At 39.8% G+C, this 15,111-nt stretch overlaps 1 protein-coding gene across 5 annotated transcripts in view; it reads left to right on the forward strand.

Moving 5' to 3' along the window:
• CHN1 (chimerin 1) overlaps window positions 1-15,111 on the forward strand; it is a 197,423-nt gene that overhangs the window by 174,709 nt on the left and 7,603 nt on the right. For all 5 annotated transcript variants that reach the window (XM_055307689.1, XM_055307691.1, XM_055307690.1 and 2 more), the window contains 3 exons: window positions 9,175-9,348; window positions 10,116-10,193; window positions 13,366-13,503. In XM_055307689.1, coding sequence (XP_055163664.1) covers window positions 9,175-9,348; window positions 10,116-10,193; window positions 13,366-13,503 — 390 coding nt within the window. The remainder of the gene's footprint in view (window positions 1-9,174; window positions 9,349-10,115; window positions 10,194-13,365; window positions 13,504-15,111) is intronic.

Genomic DNA, 15,111 nt, shown 5'->3' on the forward strand with positions numbered 1-15,111 from the left:
GACTTCTGTGGACAGAAGTCTCCATCGAAGAGAGCCTCAGCTCAGATGCAGTGATTCTTCCATCATCCTAGAGGGTTGGCAACCCCATTTGCAAGTCTCTGCTCAGAAAATAAATGAGGACAACCTTGTGTCATCCTTCTGACTGGTGGATACCGAGTCAGGATGAGATATCCTGATTAGGAAGGCTGAGGGGAAGCCTTTGAACTGAAGGGCGGAGCACATTGGAACCTAAAATGTTGATAGAGTAGTATTAAGACCATCCACACTGTGGGTTTTCAAAGGTAAATGGAATACTCTTTCCAGAGCACAAATCACCTGCTTAAGGAATGTGGGTCTTTTTTTTTTTTTTTTTGAATGTGGGTCTTAATAAGCATATTTTGCCTTTATGACACAGCCAGACCAGCCAGAACTTTGCAACAGTTTCTTAAACATTTTGTGACTGTCACTAACTTTAAAGCTTTTCTTTTACTGAAGTAATGATGTGTATCACTTATGTTTTGAAATATGAAGCCCATCTCCATAAGAATTCTGAGTTTGCAAAAAAAAAAAAAAAAAGAATTCTGAGTTTGCTATGTTAGCAGAGAACTGGTACGTGGATGGATAATCTTTGACAATATGCTACAATCCCAAATCATGTTTGAAAGAAATGTTTTGGGGATCCCTGGGTGGCGCAGCGGTTTGGCGCCTGTCTTTGGCTCAGGGCGCGATCCTGGAGACCCGGGATCGAATCCCATATCGGGTTCCCGGTGCATGGAGCCTGCTTCTCCCTCTGCCTATGTCTCTGCCTCTCTCTCTCTTTCTCTGTGACTATCATAAATAAATTTAAGAAAATTAAAAAAAAAGAATATGTTTAAAGAAATGTTTTGGAACCTTTACAATATGTGATAATATGAACGAAAAGGAAAGAGAAAATGATTCACCCCCCACCCCAACACACAGCTACCCACATTAGTAGCCTCCATAGCTTGTTGCATAATTGTGCAGGAATTGAAAGAAAAGCCTTAAGGAGATTTTTTATTTTTATGCCTTGTCTATAAAAGCATTATATTCTATGTGATTTGAACCATATTAATTTGTATTTGAGCAAGTCATCTTTTTTTTTTTTTAATGCAGTGGTTGGCATTTGAATTAGTTCTGTTTTTTATGGCAATTCTTAGATCTGAAGTGGCTCATCTTGACCTTTGAGCCATCCACTTTAAAACAGAATGCAAAGAATATAAAGAGAACTAACTACGTTGGCTTGAACAATGACTCCCTAAAGAAGTCTACTTCCTAATCCCTGGAACCAGTGACTGTGTTGCCTTTGATGGTAAAAAGGAGCATGGGATTAAAGGTCAGGGTTTGAGGTGGGGAGATTGCCCCAGATGGTTGGGATGGGCCCAGTATAACCACAGTCACGGGGGTCCTTACAAGAGGAGGCAGTCCCAGAACAAAGGACAGAAGCAGAGTGGGAAGAGGGAGAAGATGCTATGCTGCTAGCCTTGCAGATGGAGGAAGAGGGCCCTGGACAAGGAATGCGGGCGGCCTGTAGAAGCTGGAAAGGGAAGGAGCAAACACATTCTACCCTGGAGCCTCCACAAGGGGCACAGGCCTGCTAACACCTTAATATCCGCCGAGGCAAACTGGACTTCCGAGTACCAGAACTAGGACAAAGTCCTGTTGTGAGCCGCTGAGTTTGTGGTCATTTGTTACAGCAGCAACAGGAAACTAGTACACTAGCCACTAAACACTCAAGATACTATTTCCAAATGAGAAGGGCAGGCTAACTGCCTATAGAAAAGGAATGTACTTATCTGCTTTTGAGCCCAAGACAGCTTGCTTTGTTCTGGTTTCTTTTTTCAAAATCCACCAAGGCAGAAGCGAGCTAGTCCAATTTTTCAGGGAGCATTCGCCAGAAGCATCAGTTTTGTATCCCACCCCCACCCCCTCGTTTTATTTTTTCTAAACATCATGTGAAATATTGAGTGGTGTTCCAGTCAGCAGGCTGGCAGTCACCATAGGGATCGGGCTGGACCCAGCTCCTAGCAGGCAAGCTGTCCCTTCCGAACCGCGAGCTCCATGCCCACCGCCCGGCCCGCCACCCCTACCAGCCAGATTCCCCCGCGGCTTGAACGTCCTCTTCCTCTACTTCCTCTGCCCACGTCCCCTCCCAAGCCTTCTTTAAAGACTAAAAGGATGTCGCAGGGGAATATGGAACTACAGGTTGGGAGTGGTGCTCCTACTAAAATATTTATGAGCACAATAGGTGGGTTCAACAGTAAAATTCAAAGGATCATCGTTCAGACAGAATGTTTCCCCAAGCCATTTCCCCTTTCTCTCGGAAATGTAAGTTTATGGGTTAATATAATCTGTTGTTACATAATCATTGAGACTGCCAAACAACCCCTCCCCCCCCCCCCCCCCCGTCAAAAAGACCATTATTCCACCACCAGCATTCCTGAATTGTCTTCACCTTAGCCTTGCCAGAGTAGTCAGAGAACTAAGCTAGATAACAATTGTAAATCACACATCAGCTTAGTGTTGGTTATCTATTCAAGTGACTCTTTTTCTCCAAGTGCTCATTAGCATCACTGTCACCTTCCCCCCTACCCCCCCCCACCCTTGCAACAGGGAATGGGAGCAGTTCCTTCCTAGTAATAAAAGTGCATTCATTGCTTAAAGTATACAAGCACTTAGGTTGAAGGAAAGGAGTGGAAGTATTTTAATTACTGCTTTGATTGATTGTACCTAAAAAGTTATGTTTATCTTTTATCTTTTTTAAGATCTTATTTACTCATTTATTTGAGAGAGAGAGCACACATGGGGGTAGATGCAGAGGGGGAAGGAGAGGGAGAGAGAATCTCGAGCAGATTCAGTGCTGAGCACAGAGCCCCACACAGGGCTCAGTCTTACTACCCTGAGATCATGACCTGAGCCGAAACCAAGAATTGGACGCTTAACCAACTGAGCCACCCAGATGCCCCTAGGTTTGTCCTTTTAAACCAGTGAGAAATTGATAAGACTTGCTTAGAAGTTTCATGCAGCAATATTTTCACAAATATCCAAAAGAACAAATTCTTCTTTTTAATTTTGCTTATGAAAGTAATGACTTCTGATACATATTTGAATTGGGCTATTCCCACTTTCCCTGGATAGGGATTCAGAGGAGGGGACATCTAAGAGATAGGTTTTGAAATAAAACTTTCATTTGCAATTACTTAAAATACAAAACACTCATGGAGCACCTGGCTGGCTTGGTCAGTAAGAGCATGCAGCTGGATCTCTGGGCATGCAGTTCAAGCCCCATGTTGGATAGAGAGAGTACTTTAAAAAAAAAAAAAATCTTTTTAAAAATTAAGTAAAGAGGCACACCTTGGTGGCTCAGTCGTTTAAGTGTCTGCCTTCAGCTCAGGTCATGATTCTGGAGTTCCATGATCAAGCCCAGCTCCTGCTCAGCAGGAAGCCTGCTTCTCCCTCTCCTGCCTGCTGCTCCACCTGCTTATGCCCTCTCTCTCACACCTTTTTTCTCTCTCAAATAAATAAAATCTTTAAAAACAAATAAAATGAACATTCGAAGAATGAATAATTATCTTTCCTTTCAAAACACACTATTAACATTACCCTTAATTCTATCAATTTAATGTAAATAATATCAGCTATTTTTTTTTCAAAAGATAAATGTTTGTGCTTTGTAGACATAAAATATATGTTTTGTACAGAAATCGAGCCCCAGGAAATCTAAAATCTACGAGTAGCCTAAGTTAGTAGTCTAAGTAATAGAAACATTAATAAAGGACAGAATAAAATGCTATTTGGGTTTTTTCATTTTTCCTTTCATATGGTTTAGTCCATGCTTATTAACTTGAAGGATTAGGAGGAGAAAATGTGGTTTAATTGTAGCATAAAAATAACCTACTAAACCAAGAAATGCAACAAATGAAATGACCTTTTATGGACTTTTGTTGTTTATACTGTTGAGCTTACTTGGGAGAAATGGAACGATATAGGAGTTATATGGCTTTAATAAATAAGTATGAAAACCAAATAAAGTCTTAATGGCAAACTGAAATATTGATGTACTGCTAGTCCCTGCAGGAGCGATTTTCAGAGGAAGCTCAGAGCTGGTATATTGCACCGTGAACATAAGAGTATAAAGATGCTTTATTTTCATGACTTTGCCCTATCCTTTGGGCATCTGAAGGACTTCATATCCAATCCTGCCAAAAATTTGGCCTTTGAAATTTATTTCTAAAATTGAACAGAATATGTTGGTTGTTCCACAGTTTAATCTTACTCAAATGAAAGAAAGAATAACAACTTAGAAAGCATTTCCCTCTTCCTTAATTCGTAAATCTGAGCTCAGTCATCACTTTACCCACTTTTCACAGAGTCACAAATAATCATAGGAGCCTGCTGATGTTTAAGGTGGTAGATAACTCCAGTTATTCAAAGGAAAAAAGTTGGCATTAATATCAGGCCATTCGTGCCATTCACATGTTTTGATGTTGTGTCAAAATTTTACAGTTTTGCTTGCTGGTGAGTTTCCATTGGGAGTTTATACATAAGGAAAGATATGACAAAAACAAGACTATAATGGGTAGGTTTTATCACTGCTTTTTAAAGGATATCACTACTTTTTAAAAGTCTTGCCAATGATTTCACTCATATGTGGAATTTAAGAAATAAATGAACAAAGGGAAAGGAGAGGCAAAACAAGAAACAGACTCTTAACTATAAAGAACATAGTGATGCTTACCAGAGGGGAGGTGGCAGGGGGGATGGGTGAAGTAGGTGATGGGGAGTAAGGGGGGTGGGAGTGTTGTATGGAAGTGCTGAATCACTATATTGTACACCTGAAACTCGTATTACACTGTAAGTTAACTGTAATTAAAAACTTTAAAAAAATCAAAGTACATTGATATAAAAAAATTCCTTGCCAAATCATATATATACAACAGTAAAATATAATAATAATGTCTTTTAAGCTCAAGTATATACAACTTGGGTACAATAAACATTACTGAATAAGAGGTTGAAACTAGCAAATTCATCTTCAGGGCTAAAAACCATAACTCACAGTGTGAGATGTACTGCTGGTAGCATGCCTCACTCAGGGGACGAGCACAGGCTGGAAATGAGGGGGGCAAGGCTACATCTCAGTCCTACCACTTTCTGGCTGAGTAATCTGAACAAGTCATTTAGCCTCTTGGAGCTTTATTGCATTTGTAAGGTAAAGACCCTGGGCTAGGTGGTTACCAACAGCCCTTTCCAACTGGAGCTATCACTTCTCTGTACACAAAGTATGAGGCACATCAACATTAATATTAAATTATAAAGCTTTGCTGACTTTTATACACTTAAAATACTATGTAAGGGTTCTTCTGGTTCTGGACGAGATGAATAAATAGATTTCATTTTGTTCCTCACAATAATAATAAAAAAAAAACTCCATACAAAATATTTAATTCAACTGTCAGAAAACTCTGAAAGTGGAGAAAGGCAGGCAGGCCAAACCAAGGAAGCCAGCAGCAAGTCTCCTGGTGGTTTGGGGTTGGTTTTTTTACCCCCTCCCATGAATCCCAGCCTGGGCAGTGGAGAAGCCCACAACCCATGAATGCCAACAGGCACAGACAAAAAATAACCCACGGCCTGTTCTTCTTAGCCAAAGCCCTGGAAAAAGGTAGTACAGCCAGCCAGACCTTCTCACCCTTCTTGCCATCCCGCAGGTGAACATCATGAACAAGCAGCAGTGCTGCTGCTGCCGTGGTCTGTGGGCAGAACCCTGTATCACCCCGCCCTGCAATCCCAAGGGTGCGCCTCTCCCCTGGGAATGAGTGGAGGCCTGTCATTCATCACGGCCTTGCAGGAAGAAAGCGATACCCCTCCTGGCTGAACCTGTGGTGGCACCTAGACTTTCATCCCCACCATGTAGTAGGAGCAGCCCTGTCTTCATCCTGACCTGCAGTCATGAGGCAGCTGAGACCACGGTCAGAACTTGTCTTCCATGTGTACCCTAGAGTTCCATGTGGCACGGCATTCCTTCTCAACCAGGTCTCAGGGCAATGCCACCCTGGTTTCCGACTCCCCCCTGCAGTAACTAAGAGATGCCCCCCCTCCCGAATGTGGGGTACCATTCTGCCATTTAGGTAACATACAAGTAGGGTGGGCAAATTAGCACTGCAGTAGCATTACAAAGGCTTTGTAAATAAGTTGATACTTGAACCATGGCCTACAAATTGAGCCAGGACATGCATTCTAAATCCCAACAGGTTTAACTCTCTGCTAAAATGGTAATTTTCAATAGGAACCAGAGGCTTCTTATAACACTCAAAATATCCAGGATTCAGTTCAAAACTACACTTCATACTAAGAACCAGGAAAATTTCCATTCAGGTGAGAAAAGACAAGCAACAGATGTCAATACTGAAATAACACAATTATCAGACACAGAAAGCGGCTACCATAATAATGCTCCAGCAAGCAATTAGAAACTCTGGAAACAATGAAAAATAGGAAATAGAAAATAAAGAGATAACTAAATGGAAACTTTAGAACTGAAAATTTTATTAATAAGCTCACCAGATTGATGGGCTCAGTAGCAGAATGGAGGTGACAGAGGAAGGAAGTGGTGAACCTAAAGATAGATCAGTAGAAATCCTCCAACTCAAACAAGAGAAAGAAAACAGTTTGAAAAGTGAACTGAGCCTCAGAGACCCGTAGCACAGAATAGCAAAGGATTTAACATTTACGTTGTTGGAGTCCCAGAAAAGGATGCAGGCTGAAAAAATATTTGAAAAATTAGTGACTGTGAAAACTCCCCAGATTTGATAAAAGCAGAAGAATCAAGTACTGATTTGGAGACACTTTTAGGTAAATGAGATGTATTAGAACAGTAAATATGAGGAAGCAGCTATAACCCCAGTCATCCAGGTCCTGCATTCACATGTGACAAACAGAACTGGCCCAGAATTCCACTTAGCTTCTGACCATAGCTGGGTAGGACAATACCATGTAACAAACCCTGGGATGCTACGTAGAACAGGCCTCTCAACTTCTTGATAATGACAATAACATAGTCCAGGTAAACACTTCTACTACACATAAGAAATTGCATATATTAATATTGAAGCCTCACATGAACCTAATAATGGATAGACAATAGAGCTAATAATAAATATTATTCCTATTTTACATAACTGAAACACAGGAAAGGTAACTCAAAATTGCACAGCTAATGGATCATAGGGTAAAATCTAACTTATAAAAGTTATACAAAACATTAAAATGTTCAGGGGAAACAAAGTCTTCTACCTGGACATTTTGCCATTGATTTGCCTTATGATGGAATCCAAAATCTTACTGTATCTAATAGAGATACAAAGAGGAATTGGGGTTTTGGGTTAGGTTAGTCATTTGGACGTTGTCTAACTATTACAGAATGTTGTTGGGTCATTTCCTCAGATAATATAGATCAAGCTCTATGCTCAGGAAGCCCATCTCCGTATTCAAAGAAGCAGCTATTATTCTTTACTGATGAAAGCATTCAGGTATTTGTTGGTACTGGCCCTGCCAACCCAGTGCTGTTCTCTTACACGCACATGTGCAGAGATTGAGTGTCCCTCTACACCTAGCTTGTCTTTGCACGTGGGAGGTGCTTGACACTTAGGAATTCCTCCCTTTGAGTCACCACAGGCCTTATGTACTCATTGCAAGTTGGCAGTGTCTTCATGTTTAATGAAAGGATGATTCCGTTTATAAATTTTGGCAAATGTTCCTTATCTCTGTATTATTACTTCCATCTATAACTAGATTGCACTATTACAATGATAATCACCAGCATTTGCTGGAAGAGCAAGCAAAACTAAAGTCTGCCCAGTGACCACAGGCAGTGGTCATGGCCTTGTAGGATTTTCAAATTGGCTTCGTTAAGACCTGGATAGAATTGAATCAGATTTACAAGGGGTCAGCATCAAGTTCTTATGAAAAGCATCAAATATTTTTAAAAGCGTAAAGATTATATTTATTTTAGTTAAATTACTCAGTGATGGTTTATCACTCTTCACTCTAGTTGAGCTAAATAGTTGAATTCCTCTCTGTTTCTTCTAAAATTTTGTTGCTGGAAGTGCCTGGGTGGCTCAGTTGGTTGCACGTCTGCCTTCGGCTCAGATCATGATCTCAGGGTCCTGGGATTGAGCCCCACATCAGGCTCTCTGCTCAGTGGGGAGCCTGCTTCTCCCCTGGCTTAAGCTCTCTCTGGCAAATAAATAAAGTATTAGAAAAAATAAAATTCCGTTGTTCTTGTTGGAAATCAAGTATCTCAAAATATTAACTAGAAGATGTTTGAGTTCTGGCATCTTAGAAGTTATAACTCAGTAAAATTACAAAGCAAAGGACAAGCTTCAGTAGAGGCAAGAAGGTATAGGTATGAAAATCATGGACCCTAGAATCATTCATTCGTAGGCTTGAATTTCAGCTCCACTACATACTACTACATCCATGACCTTGGGTATATTACCTAACACATGCTTGGTTTCATCGGATTTATAAAATGAGAAGGAAAATAGTACCTACTTCATAGAGTTTTGTGAGCCTAATGGAAATAATGTAAAGCACTTGAACTAGTGCTCAGCATCAGTAAGCTGGTGCTAATAGTAACAAATAATAACTATGGCTATTGTTAGCCACTAAATTTATTACATTATATCAAGGATTATGAATAGATACTTATGAGCAGCATGATTTTAAGAGGGTCCTGGGATGCTCTTACTTTTGGAGGTCTGATTCCTCTTCAAAGCAAATATATTAAAATGCAATTATATATCCCACATCAAATACAATTTTTATGTAACTTTGTGGAAATGGATAATTTTAAAGTTGCCTAGTTGGCATAATATTACATTTTATAGATCTTTAACACATTAAGTTTGTTTTATTCAGGTTGGATCTCTCCTGAGATCATGTAACAAGTAAATGATGAAGCATGAGCTAGAGTGCTCATCTTCTGACTTAAAACCAAGATTTTTCCAAGAGAAAAGATGGGAGGAATGTTTTTCCACATTGCAGAAACTGCTGGAAGCTCGTCCCCTTTTAAGCCTAATTCAAGCTGGATGGAGTGTCTTTTGCTAAAATAAACACTCCAGCATGCTCAAAATTCTGAAAACATTGATGAATTTTTCCTTTTTATATCTTTTTTAGATTGTGGTTTGAATGTTCATAAGCAGTGTTCCAAGATGGTCCCAAATGACTGTAAGCCAGACTTGAAACATGTCAAGAAGGTATACAGTTGTGACCTTACAACACTCGTGAAAGCCCATATCACTAAGCGACCAATGGTGGTGGACATGTGCATCAGGGAAATTGAATCTAGAGGTGAGGCCTTTCCAGTGTGGTTCAACAGTTGTAATGCACCGTGAATATAAGTCCTAACACCCTTCTGGGTGCCTCATGGCATAACCCAGTTGTCTACTCTAAGTTTAGGGGGGGAGTGATTTCAGATGCCAAATGATCTGAAAGTCTGAAGGAGTTAATTTAGCAAATAATGAACCAGCTTGATTTTAAAGGTATATTTTACTAGTTATAGGAAATATGCTTAAATATTTTTTGAATGACAATGCTTCTAGTCTATAAAGGTTGACACGCAGATAGAAAAAATGTAAAAAAAAAAAAAAAAGAAAGAAAAGAAAAGAAAAAATGCTATGTCCAAGAAGCAAAGGTATAAATGCTCTATTAAAACTATCCTAGCCAAAAAAACAGAGCTACATCCTAATTATTCTTTCCCATTTGGGAAACACTGATATGGGCCTATTAATGTGGTTATCTTAGTCTTTTGTTATATAAAAGAATTTATGATATAATTGGGGCGATTGATGAATTATTTCCCTTAAGAGTCAATATATTTGATCTAATTAGACAAAGTGATGAACCAAATTACAAATACTTAATTAACAGTAGGTCAGAGTTTAAAAACTGAGTGCAGTGGTTTTGTTTTAGGAGAAAATGTGAAGAAGTTTCTAAACAAGTACATTTAATCATTCTTTCTCACACATTACTTCTCCAGCCTGAAGTATGGGAAGAAGTAAAGTATGAAGAAAAGGCATAATTCCAAAGAAACTAATCAGCTCCCTTAATTTTTACAGGTCTTAATTCTGAAGGACTGTATCGAGTATCAGGATTTAGTGACTTAATTGAAGATGTCAAGATGGCTTTTGACAGAGGTATGTTCTTCAGCGTGTTCATCGACTTAGGGCGACAGTGCTCTCTGCCAAGAAGGCACAATTCCTTATGTTATTCTTTGCATTATTTATCCAAGTCATTGATTATTATACCAAATAAAAAGTTAACTTATAATTTTACTTTTTTATTAGTATATTAAACCATTACATTTTGAGGTGAGAAAGAAAAATAAAATTTAACTATATAACCAGTATCTGAGCACACAAAGCTGGGCCATTTTCATAAAAGTATATGCAGAACAATTAAATTTACTAGAAATTATGGAGAAAATCAGGCAGGATGGTTGGGGGAATCTAAGTCATCACAGACCTCAGATTCCCAGGTTGGAGTTGGCCTCCCTAACTGCCTGTCATCCATGCATCCCTTCACCATGTTTGACTGAGTTAGAGACCCAGTGTAATGACTTAGATTCCCCCACCACAGAAGCATTATTGATTTTAATAAATGCTACAAAGGAAAATATTAATAACTGTGGAAATTAACCTATTCCTTTGGGGTCGGAGGGGGATGCTGGAGATCAGAAGAGACTTCTCCAGAGAAGAATAGAGGTTGGCCATATAATGGTTCAGTAGCAAAGAAAGGAGGTATGTAAAGACCCTGGCAAGAGAAGAGTCTGTGCAAAGGCCCTGAGGCTGTCCTTGTCAAGGCCCTGAAAAATGCTGTGGCTTAGAGAGTAAGACGTGAAAGGAGAGTGGACTAAGATACAATGAATAGAATATCTTACTATAAAAAGAATTAGGGCAGCCCGGGTGGCTCAGCGGTTTAGTGCCGCTTTCAGCCCAGGGCCTGATCCTGGAGACCCAGGATGGAGTTCCATGTCAGGCTTCCTGCATGGAGCCTGCATCTCCCTCTGCCCCTCTCCCTCTCTCTCCCTCTTCTCTCATGAAAATAAATAAATAAATAAATAAATAAATAAATAAATAAATAAGAATTAGCTGAATGGTAGAAGGGTTCTCAGATCGACCTCCAAATTCGGTTTAACCTGTCATGTAACTGAACTAGAAGATTGGGGACTCTATTGTCCAAACAGAAATTGGACGTGTGCCCTATAATGAGATAGGACATTTGAAATTTGGATTCTCATAAAAAATAACTTCTAGTTGGTGGAAACAGGAACCATGTCTCAGGAGAGAATATACCCGTATTCTTTCTTCTTTCCTGAGTAAAAATTTTGATAGAGGTGATATCTGCCTTCATAATTCTTCTACTTTGCTTTTGTGCCCGCCCATCCCCCTTCTCCAGGTCTTTGGGCCCCCACACCTACACATTTGCCTAAGGTCCTCCACTGAAGCCTTCTCCATTGCCTTTTCCTCTCAGAAAGTAGTCTATCCCAATGTGTATTGCCACTGCCTATGATTTCAACCCTAGTGTGAAAGACCTATCAGTGATCTAATTCACACTTGAATGTGAACGTCTGATAGGCTGTGGTATTTTGCATTTAAAAGAGGCTTCTTTAAAGAAAAACAGACTTCATTAGAGTAGTTTTAGGTTTACAGTTTTAGGTTAATGGTAGTATTAGCTTACAAAATTTCACCACAAGTACAGAGATTTCCCATATAACCTCTCCTCTCATGCCCCCCCCCCGCCCAGTTTCCCGTTATTATCATCTTGCATTAGTATAGAGTACATTTGTTACAACTGATGAACGGACACTGATAACATGATGAATAACTAAAGTCAGCAGCTTACACTGAAGTTCACTTCTCATGTTGTGACAGTTCTGTGGGTTTGGCAAATGCACATGTCACACATCCACTATCACAGTGGCACAAAGAACTTTGACCACCATAAAAATCTCCTCTGTATTACCTGTTCTTCCTTTCCTTTCTCCCCCTGAGCCCCTGGCACAACCACGGTTCTTTCTATTGACCTCCATAGTTTTACCTTTTCCAAAATGTCATATAGCTGGAATCAAGGAGTGTGTAACTGTTTTTTGGACTAGTTTCCTTTACTCACTAGTATGCACTTAAAACTCTCCCATGCCTTTCATGGCTTGATAGCTCTTTTTTGCTCTTGCTCAATAATATTCCTTTGTCTAGATATATCAGTTTATTTGCCTATTGAAGGACATCCTGATTGCTTCCATTTTTTTGGCAATCATGAATGAACTGGCTGTAAATATTTTGTGAGCACATTTTTGTGTGGACATAAGTAGTTTTCAGCTCTTCTGGGTAAATACCCAGGAGTGTGATTGCTAGATTATATGGTAAGAGTCTGTTTAGCTTTGTAAGAAACTGTCTATCCCCCAACGTGGCTGTACCATCTTGTGTTCCCACCAGCAATAATTTACAGTTCCTCTAGCTCCTCATCCTGTACAGCATTTGTCGTCAGGGTTCTGGATTTTAGCCACTCTAATATCTGTATAGGGAAGAGGCTGCTTTTTAAAATCAAGAGAAATTGTTCATAAGCCAAACAGAATAAAAGAAACCTAGCAATAATAAGATCAGTTCAGAGGAGGCATTAATTAAATCTTTTGTAGATCAAAATCTCAGGTACTTTAACCAGTTACTAAATGCAGGGGAGTAAAGGAAGGCCCCACACCTCTAAAATACTCCTGTTTTATAACTTTTCTTTTTATTTCAACACTCTAAAGTCTTGTTCCATTTCACTCCTGCTTCTCCCTCTCTGCCCACCCCCAGGGCACAGACAACATCCACACTTCACATTGGAGCCTGGGGGTGAGTCAGAGGCGGCCTCTTATAAGTTAGGAGTGCCTTTCTTGTTATTTTTCACATTCTCTAGGTTTATTTTAAAAAGAAAGAAAAATAAAAATAAAAAAGAGAAAAAGCAATGCCACATTTACTCCCCTAGGAATTCTCAAATACTCCTGGAATCTATAAATATTGCCGTTGACCTCTGTCCTCTCATACTCCATCCCCCGCCTCCCTCCATTAAACCTGGAAAAAATAAGTAACTTCAGAATAGAAAATTAAAAAAAAAAAAAAAACAGATTTTGCTTTTCACAGAAAATTGATCATTTATATATATCCGCACACTGAATCTGATGTTAGAAACTGACGTTAGAAACTGACGTATTGTTAATCTCTAAAGACTGTATAACAAAAATATATTAAAGAGGTGCCCTAAAAAAAAAAAAAAGAGGTGGCCTGCGTCCAGATACTTACTCTTCTTTTTTTTTAACATCCTTCAAAGATGGCGAGAAAGCAGATATTTCCGTGAACATGTATGAAGATATCAACATTATCACCGGCGCACTGAAACTGTACTTCAGGGATCTACCAATTCCACTCATCACGTATGACGCCTACCCCAAGTTTATAGAGTCCGCCAGTAAGTATGAGGGCAGTGACCCGAATCACCTGACAGCTGCCTCCTCATACCGATTGCTACTCCTGTGTCCCTTGCCCAGTTTCTTGAATGCATATTAGGTGTTTCCCCCTCGCCTCTGTCCTCGGTTAATACGCTCACAAGAGTTCTGAGCTCATCTCTAACGTATGCTATTTAGGACTTCTTCCATCAGAAACTTCTTTGTCATGTGCTAATCCTCATTTTCCAAAGTAAGGTTTATACCAGGGGCTCCTTAGATCCGGACCAACATGTCTACGAAATAAAAGTGAGCAACTAGAAAAAAGAAGATTGAAAAACAGGACCAAACTGTTTTGTTATTAGGTTCAGCTAAGCATAAAAGTTACTGTCAGCTCCCATAAAAGCTTCTAAATCCTTAACTTTCAATCTCTGTACTTATCCCTTGACAGACCATTAACAAACAGTTTGGTAAACTGGCGCTGGTCCGTAGATCGTACTTTAAGGAGCACGGTTTTAGATCAAGAAGGGATTTTTTTTAAGTTTTAGTTGAGATGCAAATGAGAAAAAGCAGAGGCTCCAATGCCAAATTTTATTTATGGTGTAAAGCTCATACCTGTAATTCACACTTCATTTTTTTTTTTTTAAAGAAGGGAATTTTTAACAGATTTTAAGTGTTGGCATTGCCATTTTTTAGAAAAGATAGGCTATTTCTGACATTTGCTTTTCTCTCTTAAAAACCATATGTTGTCTTGATCTTTAAATAATAACATCACTTTCTTAGTAACACTGATTTGCTTTTTGACTTGGAAATTTTGTGAAGTACAGACTTGCTTTGTTCTAATTTTTAGTTTCCCCTTCAGTGCTCTTGTTGAGAATTTCTGTGGTTAGTTCCCTGGAGCCCTCGTTTCTTGTGGGTCAGCCTAGCTCTCAAGTCGAGAACAGCCGGGAGAATCACACTGATTTGTACAAATTTCCATGTTAGGAGCCTGAACGACTCTAGATCTCGTCCACAGGAATTTAACTCCTCTCGTGTTGGGAGGGATTCAGTGCTGATCATGAAAATTGTCTGAGGGAACATGTGCGTTCTTGTTTCGTGGTACAGATGTTTCCTCCACAGAGAGATACGTCTGATCGCCACGAACATGGACAGCACCTGACACACTTGTATCACGAAGGGTGCCCGGTCGACAGTGGCCCTGATCCCCAGGACAACACTGAGGGCTCAAGTGGACGGTGTTCCTGTTCCTATGTCGCTCTTGAGTACAACTGAAGCTTGGCTTCTGTGCCTAAGCCAAGGGCACCCCATTAGCAGAGGACAAAGCCCATAATTCAAATTCAGGGCCTGAACTCTACACAACTGCCTTATCTTCATAGAAGAAAGATCTAAGCCTTCCGTATTGGGTTTCAAGGCCTCTTTCCCTGCCACCCTCCCAAGTTATTTCGCCTTGTTTCCCCACACCCACCTTGGTTAACCCTCTAGACCATCTGTCAGTGTTCTGGGTTTCTGTCTGAAACAGCCCTCCCTTTTGACATCAGCAAACCCCCTATTCTACCTCAAAGAGCTCTTCAAAGCACATCATGAGATAGAAACTTTCCTAAATCAAGGTAAATGCCCTCTTATAAATTCAACTG

Source organism: Nyctereutes procyonoides, unplaced genomic scaffold, assembly GCF_905146905.1.
Source record: "Nyctereutes procyonoides isolate TBG_1078 unplaced genomic scaffold, NYPRO_anot_genome, whole genome shotgun sequence".
Classification (NCBI taxonomy): Eukaryota; Metazoa; Chordata; class Mammalia; order Carnivora; family Canidae; genus Nyctereutes; species Nyctereutes procyonoides.